Genomic DNA, 16,322 nt, shown 5'->3' with positions numbered 1-16,322 from the left:
GAAAACCTTCCATTCTTGGTTCTCCCTCCCAGGCAGTGGTGGGTATGGGAGCAGACCAGCATATAGGCTTACCAGCGCTGAATTTTACTTATTTAGCTGGTTACACAGCTCTATGAAGTTGGCTTTTTCATTAACTTGATTTGAGACTCTGCAAGCTGTCTTCTTAATGCTAGTATTAGTGACTTTAAACTTCTTGAATTGATCCTTCTAGAAATGCTTAATTTAGATATTCTGATTACATAGGGGAAGGAACCATAAAGACCATCTTTCTGGTCAGCTTTATTGTTTGTTCTCTGAGCAGCTAGTTTGACCATTCTGAAGAAAATAGATGTGGCACTGATTGTCCCATCACCTCTGCCAGGATTCATGATCCTGTAAAAACTACTTTTTAAAAGAGTGAACCATTCTGAATGCCCTGCTTTATAAAGGCCTAAGCCAAGACCTACAGCCTTTAGATTCATCATTTCTGTTTTGTGCTATTTGTGACGCAGGCTATGTTTGAATGACCCAGAAAAGCTCATTTAGTTTAACTTTTAGTTTAACCAACAGTCCTTAAGTTTGCCTTCTATTAGCTCATTTTGTTCTTGAGATACTGCCACTATTCTTTCTGACTATTGTTATGGATACACCAAGCCAAAGACTTAAACTTTCTGCTCAGTGTTTTATTGCATCCGGTTACCAGCAATGATTGTTTTCCTCAAGTAGGATGCCGATCCTTAACTTAGGTCTGTAGTCTTTCATAATGTCCTCTGGGAAAGATCTTTAAAAATAATTTTTCCTTTAAATGTACATGGTAATTAAAAAAAAAACTTATCCTAATAACTTGAAAATTTGGAAAAAAATTTCTGCTGCCAAAAAAATTATTTTCATATACAAGTTCCATTTGAATGTTCCTGTATTAGCAATCTTAACAATCTATTCCACTTGTTTACATTTCTGTCTTTTAAAAGTTCATATACAAGGTAAATTACATTTTTCCTTTTCTTTTTACTTTTTGTGTTTTTTTCCCTTGCTTTTCCTTCACTTAGAAAACATTCTGACAAGACTTTTTTTTAACAGTCCTTTTTTTAATGTCATGCAAACCAAAAATTTTTTCCTGAGTATCCATTTTGAATTCAGTTCTGTAGTAAATGTTACCAGTTTTGTTTCCTAACTATCTATTGTGACTGCCTCCCAGTTTTTAATTAATCACAATCCACTTTGCTTGTCCCACTCTTAAAATATCCATATACTTTTTATTTTACTACAGTAAAGTTGCTTTACAATGTTGTATTAGTTTCTGCTGTACAGCAGAGTGAATCAGCCACACGTAATATACATATACTTTTAAATTTATGCTTTTATTCTTTCATTTTTATCCCTTCATGTCTTCTGCAGGTTGCTCTCTAACAGTTTTCCATTGACCTTTCTATACTACCATATTCTCCTCTTTTTTTTTTTTTGGCCGTGCTGCACGGCATTTGGGATCTTAGTTCCCCAACCAGGGATCAAACCCGCGCCCCCTGCAGTGGAAGTGTGGAGTTGTAACCACTGGACCATCAGGGAAGTCCTCTTTTTTATTTTTTAAATATCGAGGAATATTTGATTATTTTTTCTCGTCTTTTTCTTTTTTTTTTTTTTGCGGTACGTGGGCCTCTCACTGTCGTGGGCTCTCCCGTTGCGGAGCACAGGCTCCGGACGCGCAGTCTCAGCGGCCATGGCTCACGGGCCTAGCCGCTCCGTGGCATGTGGGATCTTCCTGCACCGGGGCACGAACCCGTGTTCCCTGCATCGGACTCTCAACCACTGCGCCGCCAGGGAAGCCCTCTTCTTTTTCTTTATTCATTAGCCTTCCATATCATAGAGAACCCATTACTTTAGGGGTTTTTTTTAAAAAAATAAAACCATTTTTCTCATGGTTTTATACTTATAAAATACCTTAGTCTTTTTATTTTTTAGTATCCTATAAAATTCACAGCCTCCATCTCAATATTTTATAGTTTGTCAAAATTGTAACAGAAACTCTTCAATTTGAAGAAAATCGGAGTTCATTTCTAGCTTTCCTTCCCTGAGAAATGCACTTTTTGATCATATTTGTTTATTGTTCTATGGGCAGTAAAAGCAGTGGGTGGCCTCCAGGCACACCTTGTGGTTTATTGTTTCTAAAGGACATTCTTTTCCTTTCCTTATAGTTTTATTTTATTCTCCCTCTGAAATATGCCTGAAAGATTAGACTTACTCTGTGTGGCCTTTGAGGACAGACCCAGGACTAATGGATGGGACTGATAGGGAGGCAGGTTTTGGCTCAACCTGAGGAAAGGTGTTCTCTTAAGCTTTTGGAAAAGACAAGACGCTTCCTGGAGAAATAGTGAGTTCCCTGTCTTTGGAGGTATTTAGAAAGAGACTGGATTTGATTTTCTGCCTTGGTAACCTAGTCATCTTTTTTCATTTTGATACCCAGCAGTTCTTATTAATCAGGAGTTACAGAGTTAGAGAGGTCAGGACCTAACACAAGAAAGACACAACTAGTTTTGTCAACGATTTATTGGTATAGGAAGACTCCTTCCTCAAGAAGCAGGTAGAGCCAAAGCAATCTTGAGAATGAAGAACAAAGTTGGAGGTGTCATGCTTTCTGATTTCAAACTGTACTACAAATCTGCAGTAATCAAAACAGTATGGGATTGGCACAAAAACAGACACATGGACTGATGGAACAGAATAGAGAGCCCAGAAATAAACCCACACTTATATGAGCAATTAATCTACAACAAAAGAGGCAAGAATATACAGTGGGGAAAAGACAGCCTTTTCACTAAATGGTGTTGGGAAAATTAGACAGCTACATGCAGAAGAATCAAACTGGACTACTTTCTCACACTACTTACAAAAATAACTCAAAATAGATTAAAGACTTAAATGTAAGACCTGAAAGCATTAAACTCCTAGAAGAAAACATTGACAGTATGCTCTTTGACATTGGTCTTAGCAATGTTTTTTGGATATGTATCCTCAGGCAAGGGAAACAAAAGCAAAAGTAAACAAATAGGACTACCTCAGACTGAAAAGCTTTTGCACAATGAAGGAAACTATCCATAAGGTGAAAAGGCAACCCACTGAATGGGAGAAGATATTTGCAAACGATATATCCGATAAGGGGTTAATATCCAAAATGTACAAAAAAATCATATATCTCAACATCAAAAAAGCAAACAGTTCTATTTAAAAATGGGCAGAGGGGACTTCCCTGGTGGTGCACTGGTTAAGAATCAGCCTGGCAATGCAGGGGACATGGGTTCAAGCCCTGGTCTAGGAAGATCCCACATGCCGTGGAGCAACTAAGCCCGTGCACAACTACTGAACCTGCACTCTAGAGCCCGCGAGCCACAGCTACTGAGCCCGTGTGCCACAACTACTGAAGCCTGCCCGCCACAGAGCCTGTGCTCCACAACAAGAAAAGCCACCTCAATGAGAAGCCCACGCACCGCAACTAAGAGTAGCCCCCGCTTGACACAACTAGAGAAAGCCCGCACGCAGCAACGAAGACCCAATGCAGCTATAAATAAATGAAGTTTATCAAAAAAAATAAAATGGGCCAAGGACCTGAATAGATGTTTTTCCAAAGAAGACATACAGATGGCCTACAGTCACATGAAAAAATGTTCAACATCACTAATCATCAGGGAAATGCAAATCAAAACCACAATGAGATACCACCTCACACCTGTCAGAATGGCTATCAAAAAGACAACAAACAACAAGCGTTGATGAGGATGTGGAGAAAATAGAACCTTGTGCACTGTTGGTGGGATTGTAAATTGGTGTAGCCACTAGTATGGAGGTTCCTCAAAGAATTAAAAATAGTACTGCCGTATGATCCAGCAATTTCACTTCTAAGTATTTATCCAAAGAAAACAAAAATACTAATTCAAAAAGATAGGGCTTCCCTGGTGGCGCAGTGGTTGAGAGTCCGCCTGCCGATGCAGGGGACACAGGTTCGTGCCCCGGTCCGGGAAGATCCCACATGCCGTGGAGTGGCTGGGCCCGTGAGCCATGGCCGCTGAGCCTGCGCATCCGGAGCCTGTGCTCCGCAACGGGAGAGGCCACAACAGTGAGAGGCCCGCGTACCGCAAAACAAAAACAAAAACAACAAAAAGATATATAGACCCCAATGTTCATTGTAGCATTAGTTACAATAGCCAAGATAATGAAAGCAACCTAAGTGACCATTAATAGACAAATGGATAAAGAAGCTATGATGTGTGTGTGTGTGTGTGTGTGTATGTATACACACACATACACACACACACACACACACACACACACACAGTGGAATATTACTCATCCATAAAAAATGAAATCTTGCTGTTTGCAACAACATGGATGGATCTAGAGGGTATTATGCTAAATGAAATAAGTTGGAGAAAGACCAGTACTGCATGATCTCACGTATATGTGAATCTAAAAAACAAACAAAGCAAAATAAAAACATGCTCATAGGTACAGAGAACAAACAGGTAGTTGTCAGAAGGGTGGGGGTAGGGGATGGGCAAAATAGGTTGAAGGAGATTAAGAGGTATAGACCTCCAGTTATATAATCAGTAAGTCATGGAGATGTAATATACAGCATAAAGAATATGGTCAATAATATAATAATGTTATATGGGGACAGATGTTTACTAGACTTCCGGTGATCATGATATATGCAAATGTCAAATCATTATGTATGAAACTAACATAATATTGTACGTCAACTATATTTCAGTTTAAAAAAAAGAAGAAGCAGGTAGAGCAGAGTATTAGGAGCTGTGAGGACAAGAAGAAGTTATTTATACTAGCCCATTACTCTATTTCATTTGTTGCTCTGCTTATGGGTTTACCTAGATTCTGTTGGGTTGAGGGAAGACAGTCCCTTGGTGAGCATGAAAACCGGTGGAGACAATGATGGGTCCTTTCAATATTTTCTCCTGCATGCCTTGTTTTATTATTTTACATTTACTTTTTGTTACCCAGTAATTCTGCGTGTTTATCAGTTAGAAAAGCAGTGATCCATTCTTCCTCTGACATTCTTCTCATATGCTTCGTGTAGACAGAGGGGGAACATTCTTATCAATGGAGTGTGTCTTCCCATTCTAGCCATAGAAATGTTTGACTTGGTAACTATGAGGAAGTTTGTCCAGTGGTTCACCTTGTTATTTGGAGTTTCTACCTGTGTAGAGAATTATTAGTTATTAGATGTTGTTTAAGATGTAGGAAAGAACCAACAGCAGGGGGTATCTAGAGTAGTTGCTATATTGATATAGGGAGTTGGGAATCAGTATTGCAGTATCTGTTAGGAGAAACAGGTTTGTGTTTTACTTTAAAGGTTGCCCTGGGAAAAGTAAAGAGCTTCCTTTGGGAAGTCTGTAGAGAAGGGCAGGATTTGACTCTCTTGGCCGTGATTCCTTAACTTGTTTGGGTCTAAGACACCTCTGACCAGCCTTAGAAAGCTGTGGATCCTCACCCTAGAAACCATCCATTGTATGTATACGTAGAATTGTACATACAATTTCAGAGCTTTACAGATTCCCTGAACGTGTCCTGGTTACTCTACTAAAAGGATGGAGTTCACCTGGCACTTTGACAGAGTGTAGTGCTCAGAGACTATTACTGGGAGGAATCTATTGAAAACCCCAGGTTGTGGTGTGGCTTTGCAGTTTGCCACCTCTTTGTTCTTTTCCTAACTAAATATTGCAGAATTCTTGATATTGGAAGTGACAATGAATAGGCCAGTTGTAGTGGGGGAAGTTGGCTTCTTTCCTATTAATTTCATCTTCTTTCTATCACTTTTTAAAAAAGACTGACTGCTCCTGGGGCAGAACACAGCAGCTGCACCACATCGTGGGCTTTGGAGCAGAAAACAAAAAGTCAAAAACTCTATGGGTAGCTTTAAAGAAAAACGCATGAACTTACAATTGATAATTTATCCAGATTCTAGGGAAATTATCTAATCACAAAAAAATTATGACTCTCACCCATAAATAATCGGAGATCTTCAGTGAACCTGGAACAGAATATCCTTGGCTGTTGTGAGAAGGCATTTATTTTAGTCCTGAATGTGAGCAAAGATGCTGCAGGAATGCTGTGCGTTGTGGCTTTGGTTGGTATAGTTATCTGATGGCTACCTTACCTGTGCAGTTTAGCAAATACTCTCAAGTCAGGTGTGTATTTTGCTTGATGCTGGGAATTCACATAGTTGCTCCTGCTCTTGCACTTGCAGTCAAGTGGCCTGCGATGTGTACTCAGGTAGAAAAAAGTTTATCAATCCAACTGATTTTCTCCCCCTCCATTTTTCCACTCAGCTTTTCCCCAGACCTGGCTCTGGACTCACCAGGCACTGACCACTTTGTCATCATTGCCCAACTGAAGGAAGAAGTAGCCACTCTAAAGAAGATGCTGCATCAAAAGGATCAAATGATTTTAGAGAAAGAGAAGAAGGTACTGTTTAGTTAGTGCTTCCCAGGTCAGAATGAGACAGGCGGGTAAGATATGTGGTGCAGGGCATGATGCTGTTTTTTTGGTTTTGTTTTTTATAAATTTATTTATTTATCTTTGGCTGCGTTGGGTCTTCGTTGCTGTGCACGGGCTTTCTCTAGTTGCGGTGAGCGGGGGCTACTCTTTGTTGCGGTACATGGGCTTCTCATTGCAGTGGCTTCTCTCCTGTTGTGCGGTTTCTCTCTTGCACCTGGGCTTCAGTAGTTGTGGCATATGGACTCAGTAGTTGTGGCTCGCAGGCTCTAGAACGCAGGCTCTCAGTATTTGTGGCGCATGGGCTTAGTTGCTCCGTGGCATGTGGAATCTTCCCAGACCAGGGCTCGAACCTGTGTCCCCTGCATTGGCAGGCGGATTCTTAACCACTGTGCCACCAGGGAAGTCCCAAAAGTTGATTTTTCTTTCTTGCATTTGGAGGAAGCTTCCACTTCTAAGGGAGGACCGATGTTGACCAAGCTTACAGAGATGATGTGTAAAACTATAATGTCTGCCTCTTAATTCACAACTATAATGTCTGCCTCTTAATATAACAGAGTACTACTCTTTTCAGCATAAGCTGTCTAGGAAGCTTGTAATCAGAGGGTGCTGAATGAGCACGGAGTTGGGACAAGAGGAAGTAGTTACATAATTGGAATTTTTAGTGCTCTCAGGCTAGGAGAACCTGATGCCTCCGTCTCTATTATTGGGATGGCTGTGTCCAGGGGACAGTAATACTCAAAATATGTGGACCAGGTCTCTCTCCTCCCTGGACAGTGTTCAGGTAGGCCTTCCTCTGTAACTGCATCACTTTGTTTCTATTGCTGGTAACTCCCTTACTGAGTGACCTACTCTTTGAGCTCATTAATATCTTCAGTAAAGCCTTACTCTGGTCTAAGAGCCATCTCCCCCTCTTGCGGGGAATTTTTTATGTCCTTGTTCTGATTCATATCTATTGTTTCTTATTTTCAGATTGTTAGAGAATATCTCATTTTTGCCTTAATATTTTAATAACAATAAAAATAATAGCTAACTTTTTTGGAGGCTTACTGTGTGCCTGACGCCATTCTAAGTGCTTATATATATTAACTCATTTATCCCCATAACAACACTTTGAGGTAGGAATTATTATTATCATCATTTCATAGATAAACAGTACCTTCAGTATTTTTCCCCTTAGGGTTCCAGTCCCTTCCTCTAGCTCTGTTTTCTTCCGGAGGCTGTTATGTTGTTTTGCACTGTGTTCGGAATGCTATGATTCATTCTGAATGGCTAACAAAGACATTTATAATGTTAAAATCTTTACGTGCATTCTTTGCATCTGATTTCTACCTCATCTTACAGATGAGGAAGTGGACCCAAGAGGATTAAACGACCAAATTAAATGTCCGAATCACACAGCTGATAAATGACAGAACAAAGGAATGAACCCAAATCTTCCTGACCCTACTGTGCTGTGTTTCTACTCTGCCAGTAAGGTGGAGATTCATGGGAAGAGACCAATGTTCTTTCCAATTTACTACATGACTGTCAGATGAAAGCAGACCCAAGTATATTTTCTTCATGAACTAGATCAGAATGACACATAAAAGGATTTTTGCAAAATAGAGACAAAATGAACACTTGTTTCTAGTGCTTTGCAATTGCGGGATCTTAGTTCCCTCACCAGGGATTGAACCTGGACCAGGGCAGTGAAAGCGCTGAGTACTAACCACTGGACCGCCAGGGAATTCCCACAAAGTTAAGGTTTTAGAAAGAGCAAAAACAAGTAGTAGATTATTTCCCATAACTTTCAGGATCAAGGTCACACTCTTTGGTTGGAACACAGGCTCTTCCACATCATGCCTGCCTATCAATAGCCTCATCTCCTGACACTCTCATCAGTCATTTGAACACGCTCTCAATTATCTCGCACTCTGCCTGTGCCCATACTGTTCCCTTTGCTCGGATGGCCTTTTCCTTACCTCATCTGCCAGTTGCTGCTTGTACCTCAAAACTCAGCTCATACATCACTTCTCTGATTTAGATACCTCTTCTCTGTGTTCCTTGAATAGCATAGTCAATAGAAGGCCTGGAGTTTGAATTCTAGCTCTGCTACTTGCTAACATGTATGATCTTGGCCACTTTACTTAACCTTTTCTAAGGCTTTGATGTTCCCATCTATAAAATGGGAAGAGTAACATTACTGTCCCACAGGGTTGTCATAGGATTGAATGAAATAATATAATCAAACAGTTTGCCTGGAACAAGGTAAAAATTCAGTAAATGGCAGCAGCTGTTATTCTCATGGCTTCTCTCAAACTGTCAGTCATATTTGTTATAATCACTGATTTATTTGGAGGTATTTGAAAGATTATTGCATATATTAAATACATGAAATATCTAAAACCTTCTAGTAAGTGGTTAAGTATCAAACATGCTATTTCAGGATTTTGTGTAATTTTCAGGAAATCATTAGAAAGAATAGGATACACAGTTCCCTGGCTTTGATTTAGGTATGAATCTTTAGGAGAGCCCTGGATTTCGTTAATTTGGGGGACCATTTAGCACTCTGGTACCAAAACATTTCTCATTGCACAGAGATTTCTTCTGGTCACTCTGCCTTTTTTTCCCTCAGATCACAGAGCTGAAGGCTGATTTTCAATACCAAGAATCTCAGATGAGAGCCAAAATGAACCAGATGGAGAAAACCCACAAAGAAGTTACAGAACAATTGCAGGTGACTCTTCCTATTTAATATGGTAACTCTGGTTTATTTAGCTGATGGTATTTTAAGTGGTCATCTCTTAGATTTCTTTTTTCTCAGAGAATTGACAAATCACATTAATCCCCCTTATAGATGTCTTTTAATATTTTCTCTTGGATGTGTTCTGATCTTTTTCTCTCAAAAACAGTGGAATTAATAAATGTATTCTTTGATTTTTGGGTAAACCAGATGTGATTCCAGATGTCTGAATTGTAAATTCTGTTTATCCAGCACATTAAGGCACTCCACGGTTCGTTTGTGTTGCATAAAGCATCCTTTTGTAATAGTGGATCCCAGGAGATTGAAGTACACTGATTAATCTCCAGCAAATACTTTCTTCCCTCTGAACCAAACCCTAGAGCTTTCTGTTGTTTTCTGCCTCTAGAATTTGTTCACCTCTTCCTGACCTCTGCATTGTCTCCCTTAGCATCTGCATGAAAAACATAGCCTATCCTGCTAAAACGTCTTGTGTGCACTGATTTTTTTTTTTTTTTTTTTTAAAAGGCCAAAAACCGAGAGCTCCTGAAGCAGGCAGCTGCCTTGTCCAAGAGCAAGAAGTCAGAGAAGTCAGGAGCTATAACCTCTCCATGAGAGACCACAAGGACGCTCCTGGCAATAGCAATGGATTCCTGGGTTAGGGTGGCAACGTAGCTGTTCTCTGGGAATTGCAAGCTTTCTTAAGAAATCTCTATTTTACTATAGTTATCCTTCTTTGTGCGATTGCAGTGAGGCTGAGTGGAAACACCTGGTTTGTGCTATATTATGACTGCATGCTTGAATGTTTGGGGTTTCAGGCTCTCTCTCTCTCTCTCTCCCACTCTCTCTCACTCTCCCTCACTCCCCTCTCTACCCCCAACCCTCCTCTCAGTACTACTGTCTCTCTGTCTGTCTCTATTTTGTTACTTTTTTATGTGTGTGTGGTGTTCACTGCTCAGTGTTATGTGCAGAATGGTTTGGTTTTTTTTGTTTGGTCCATCATGGCATCCTGCCATACCCATGAGCAAATAGTTGGCATTAATTACATATCACTGCCACCCTCTGAACTTTGAAAACTGCCACCTTAAGACTTGGTACAGTGGAAGAGAATTTTTCTCTCCAGTAAACCTTTTGCTTCAGGGTATACTCTTGGGTTTTTTTCCAGGTGTATTATGTACTTTGTACTATGTATAGCCAGAGTTTTATTTATTTTTTAAAAAAAGAAACTTTTTCTTGATAAAGGAGTAATGGTAGCCTAGCGTGTTCTTCTTGTAAAAGTGATGCCTCTTAAAAAAAAGTCCTACTCTCTAGCGTTTAGTAAAAGAATCAGATCTTTTCTTTCTTGTTACCTTGGAGTCTTAAAAACTGATTGCTAAGGTGAAACAATTCAATATATAAGTATGGAGTTAAGTGCCTTTTGGAGGATTTCTTGGAAGACCATGTAAGAAGATACTTAAGGAAGGTAGCAAAGATTTGGGCAGTCTGTCTTTCTAAGTAAAGGCAGAAAGAAGGGTTGTCCAGGTTGTACTGGACACTTCTCTCCCCCACCCCTTTCTTGATTGTTTTACGTGACTGATTTTAAATTCTCACACTGCCACCTCTTTTTTAAAAAATGCCCTTTACTTATATCAGTTGTCATACTGGGCCATTTTCAGGTAACTTTTTTTTTTACATGATTCAAAATGGGATAATACTCAGACTACAGAGCATTTTGGAGGTTAGTATGAGCTGCTCAAGTATGGACTGTAAGTCCTGGGAGAATGATATCACTGTACCTTTTCCCCACTCCTCCTCACCCACCCCAGCCTGTACACTCCCTGCCTTTAATGGAAATGTGTTGAAAACAGCTGCTTCTCAAAAGCAGCTTGGCCGCAGCCTGAACTGTGTCCTGTTTTCCCTTCTTGACCCAATAGGCACATGGATTCTCTTTTCCAGGTGAGAGGATAGATTTGCATTTCTAGCTGTACTCTCAGGTCCTCTAGATGATGTTTGTGAAAGGAACTAGAGATGTGTAGTGTGCCATGAAACAGTAAAACCAGCTACCTTGGAATCATTGATGCAGGGGGTGGTACTAGAGTTAGAGGTAATCATAAGGGCAGATGACATTTGTACCTCAGTCTACCAAAAGTGTAGCAGTAAGTTTAACTTGCTAGGCATTTCCTAGGAGCAAATGCTTCTAATCTGTGAGCATTCTCACAAGTGGAGCCATGCACATAATTGGACAGAGATGTGGCAATGAGTGGCTTCCTTCTGGTAAGAGGAACAATGGACCATGTTACTTATCTATCACTCTAGTAGAGGATGTAATTTTCCCTTCTAAGCAAGGGAAATGGCAGTGCTAAACAGTTTTGTAACTTTTTGAATGAGAAACTTTTAGGTAAAGATAAACTGTCAGATAATATTTTCAGCTGCATTTACATTGACTATGGGGAAAAGATTGTGAAAAAAGTTACAGTCATTTTTTTTTTAATTTTAAAGACTTGAGAAATTCTGTTACGTGAAGTGACAATGTAAAAACACATTTAGTTTTATACTAAATCTTTTTTTAAGGTCTTGGCATTTAATATAAAGCAAATCCACACATTTTCTAACTTTCCACAAGTTCCAAAAAGGGAAGGAAGAAACCTCAGTCTTGAAATTTTGGTTTTTAAAAATCATGACACTGTTTTACCGTGAAATTGAGTAGCTAACTTTTGGTAACACCTTTTGTTTATTTGTATGTTTGTAATAATGGACCTTTTAAAACACAGGAATGTTTTGGTTTGTACAGACTTTGAAAAATGTGTGTTAATAAAAATTCATATTGACTTAAGTATAATTGTTTTTTTCATTTCTTGCTGGTTCACCAATAGACATATCCCATAATCCCCTTCAACCTAGAAAAGAGTCAGTTTGTCTTGCTTGTAGAATTTAAATAATTAAAAACCTAACAGTGCTAATAGGGAGTTTTGTGTCCATAAAATCATTCTCTTTCTTCTTTGAGTTTATTTATTCAGTTTAAGTGCTTGCTTTGTTATAAGCATTGGTAGCCAATGAGGATACAGCAGTGAAGACAATTGACAAAGTTACTCTCCTCATGAGGCTCCCATTTAATGCAATATTGGACTACACCATTGTTCCTTGATTTTATATTTACCATTATTACTCAAAATTAATACGGGATGAATCTTTGTAAGGTATGAGTGAAAGGTTTTTGAGATGTCATCTCAAGGAGAGGAATGTATTGGTTTGAAACATTGGTGCTAGTAGGTTTCTAAATAACAGGTGCCTTTCAGACATTATCACTGTCACATCCTGGTCATTCTGTTCTATAGGTGCAATGACAACTTACTTTCTCTAAATAAAGATAGTTTTATAGGTGCTATGGTCTGAATGTTTATTGCCCCTCTCCTCTCCGCCAGATTCATATGTTGAGATCCTAACGCCTAGAGATGGTAGTGTTAGGAGGTGAGGACTTTAGGAGGGGCTTAGGTTCTGCCCTCGTGAATGGGATTAGTGCCCTCATAAAGGATGCTCCAAATAAATCCCTTGCCCCTTCTACCATATGCCAGCTATGAATCTGGAAGAGGGCCCTCATTAGAATGCTGACCCCTTGATCTTGAACCTCCCAGCTGCCAGAAATGTGAAAAATAAATTTCTGTTGTTTATAAGCTACCCAGTCTGTGATACGTTGTTATAGCAGCCCAAACAGACTACAACAGTAGGTTATGTTTATGACCGCATTTATTGTGTGAATTACCTTAATTTACCCATTTACACAGCCGTATAAACGGCTGTAGGGGAAGCATATAGTATAAACAGAGAAAGGTATCATCTAGTTCTTCAGGAAGTTCTTCAACCACTCTAACTAACCTTAAAAGCAACTTAGCAGGATTTTGGTTGCATTCTTTTCAGTTTAAGACCGTATGTTACCTGCAGTATAGCTATCTTCAGCTAACGGTCAGTTCGAGGATTTGGGGGGAGGGGCCGTTTTCGGGAAGGTCCAAACTGTCAGGACCTACAGAGTGTTGTGGTTATTATTCCTGCATAACAAATCACCCCCAAATTTAGGTGTTTTGTTTTTGTTTTGTTTTTTGGCTGTGCCGGGGGCTTGCGGGATCTTAGCTCCCTGACCAAGGCAGTGAAAGCACTGAGTCCTAACCACTGGACCGCCAGGGAACTCCCCAAAATTTAGTGTTTGAAAACAACCATTTTAATATGCCCACAAACTCTGTTGATCAAGAATGGGCAGGGCACTGTGGGGACGACTGGTCTTTGTTCTTTAATGTCTGGGTCCTCAGCTGGGAAGATTCAAAAGCTGAAGGAAACTTATTGGAACTGAAATCATCTCTCTGAAGGCTCTGCTTACTTGTGTATTTAGTGCCTGGACTGAGATGACAAAGTCTAGTAATGCTGACTGAAGCACCTATGTAGGGCCCCTCCATATATACCTTGCCTTCTCCAGCATGATGGGCTCAAGGTAATCAGACTTCTTCCATGGTGGATCAAGACTCCAAGCACAAGTGAACAAATCTGAAGCTGTGCTTCATCATCTGACCTGTCCTCAGAAGTCACATTACCTCACTTCTGCAGCATTTTATTGGTCAAAGCAGTCAGGAGTCCATCCAGACTCAAGGGGAGGGGACATAGATCCCCTCTCTTGATGAGAAGGTGACAAAGTAGAAGAGCATGTGGGATGGAAGCTACTGTGGAGGCTATTTTAAAAAATATAATCTGGCAGACTTCCCTGGTGGCGCAGTGGTTAAGAATGCGCCTGCCAATGCAGGGCACACGGGTTCGAGCCCTGGTCCGGGAAGATCCCACATGCCGCGGAGCAACTAAGCCCGTGTGCCACAACTACCGAGCCTGCTCTCTAGAGCCCGAGAGCCACAACTACTGAGCCCATGTTCCACAACTACTGAAGCCCGTGTGCCTAGAGCCTGAGCTCCGGAACAAGAGAAGCCACCACAATGAGAAGGCCACGCACCACAGCGAAGAGAAGCCCCTGCTCGCCGCAACTAGAGAAAGCCTGCGAGCAGCAGCGAAGACCCAACAACGAAGACCCAACGCAGCCAAAAATAAATAAATTTATTAAAAATATATATATATATAAAATCTGCCGCATAGAGAATGGATTTTGGAAACAAACCGAATTTAAGAGAACAAGGCACAAGGCAGAAGCTGCAATGACTCTCATGGCCTATCTTTGGATGTCACACTGCATCATTTCTGTAATACCCTATTGGTTACAGAGGACAAATTACACTGGACTTCCCTGGTGGCATGGTGGTTAAGAATCCGCCTGCCAATGAAGGGCACACGGGTTCGAGTCCTGGTCTGGGAAGATCCCACAAGCCATGGGGCAACTAAGCCCATACGCCACAACTACTGAGCCTACATGCCCCAACTACTGAAGCCCGTGCGCCTAGAGCCTGTGCTCCGCAGCAAGAGAAGCCACCACAATGAGAAGCCCGCGCACTGCAACAAAGAGTAACACCCGCTCGCTGCAACTAGAGAAAGCCTGCACACAGCAACAAAGACCCAACGCAACCAAAAATAAGTAAATAAATTTTTTAAAAAATTACTGACACTATTCAATGTGGAATGGGACTACCCATGTGCATTCATATCAGGAGGCGGAACCACTGGGGTCCATCTTGGAGACTGGCTACCACATTGACCTTTGACCAATAAGATTGATTAACAACTATGTGAATCTCTGGATTTTGAAGGCAGGAATGACAGTTGGCATTTGGGGGAAAGGAGTTCATATTTCTTAGTTATGACTGGAGTCAAATAACCACTTTGCCTGCCAGTGCTTGTCAGGCTGTCACTGAAGCAGATTATCAACTCTACTTGAAAAGTGAGACTGTGTCAGGCTGTGGTTAGCTCTAAAGTCAGACTGCCTGTGTGTGAGTTCTATCTCTACTTAGGGTTGTTGTGAGGATTAAATAATGTATGTAGAAGTCTCTAAAACAGTGCTTGGCACATAGTAGGCACTCGATTTTTCAAGCTATTATTATCACAGAATCTACATTTTCTGTTTCTTGAGAGAGAAAACAGTGACAAAATAGAGTGAACATATATGTTCACTTTTTTAAAATTTATTTTATTTATTTTTACTTTTTTGGCTGCATTGGGTCTTCGTTGCAGCGCACGGGCCTTCTCCAGTTGCGGCAAGCGGGGGCTACTCTTCGTTGCAGTGCGCAGTCTTCTCATTGCGGCGGCTTCTCTTGTCGCGGAGCACGGGCTCTAGGTGCGCGGGCTCAGTAGTTGTGGCTCACGGGCCTAGCTCCATGGCATGTGGGATCCTCTCAGACCAGGGCTTGAACCCGTGTCCCCTGCATTGGCAGGCGGACTCCCAACCACTGCGCCACCAAGGAAGCCCTGTTCACTTGTTTTTTGTTTCCAAAGTTACTTTATCTCCAGATCACTTTATCCCCAGATTCACGCAAGACACAACTTTTATATCTTTTTTTCAACTCCACATTACCCACCTCATGCGTGCCACTTCATTACACTGATCCTTAGAGTGCCATTTTTCTTTACGTTTAATAAGATATAACTTGCATATGGTAAAATTTATCCTTCTCAGTGTATAGATCAAAAAGATTTTGATGGATGTATGCAGTCGTGTAGTCACCACAATCAAGACATGGAACATTTCCATCAGCACAAAAACTTCCCTTGTGCCCCTTGGCAGTCAGTTCCCTCCCCCAGCTCCAGCCCCTGGCAACCATTAATCTGATTTCTATCCTTATAGCCTTGCCTCTTCCAGAATGTCATATAAATGGAATCAAACAGTATGTAGACTTTCATGTCTGACTTCTTTCATTTAGCATATGCGTTTGAGATTCATCCACGTTGTTTCACGTCTCAGTAAATTTATTCCGTGTTTCAGTAGTTTGTTCCTTCTTATAGCTGAAAAGTTTTCCATTGATAGATGTACCACAATTTGTTTATCTATTCAGCAGCTGACGGATATTTGAGTTATTTCTAATTTTTGGTTACTATGAATAAAGCTAACACATTTGCATATACATCTTTATATGAACATGTGCTTTCATTTCTCTTGGGTAAATACCTGGCAGTGGGATTGCTGGATTGCGTGATAAATTTATGTTTAATTTTCTGAGAA

At 40.6% G+C, this 16,322-nt stretch overlaps 1 protein-coding gene across 1 annotated transcript in view; it reads left to right on the top strand.

The window, feature by feature from the left end:
* Nucleotides 1–12,011, top strand: part of FAM76A (family with sequence similarity 76 member A) — a 26,823-nt gene extending 14,812 nt beyond the window's left edge. The window contains 4 exon segments of the mRNA XM_082658289.1: nt 6,236–6,260; nt 6,262–6,453; nt 9,101–9,202; nt 9,734–12,011. Of these exon segments, the coding sequence (XP_082514415.1) occupies nt 6,236–6,260; nt 6,262–6,453; nt 9,101–9,202; nt 9,734–9,820 (406 nt within the window). The 3' untranslated portion in view covers nt 9,821–12,011.
* The last annotated feature ends 4,311 nt before the right edge of the window (nt 12,012–16,322 follow it).

Source organism: Grampus griseus (assembly GCF_964374135.1).
Source record: "Grampus griseus genome assembly, chromosome: 1".
NCBI classification, from domain to species: domain Eukaryota; kingdom Metazoa; phylum Chordata; class Mammalia; order Artiodactyla; family Delphinidae; genus Grampus; species Grampus griseus.
Note: the sequence above shows the minus strand (reverse complement) of the source record. Positions and strands in the feature narration are given on the sequence as shown.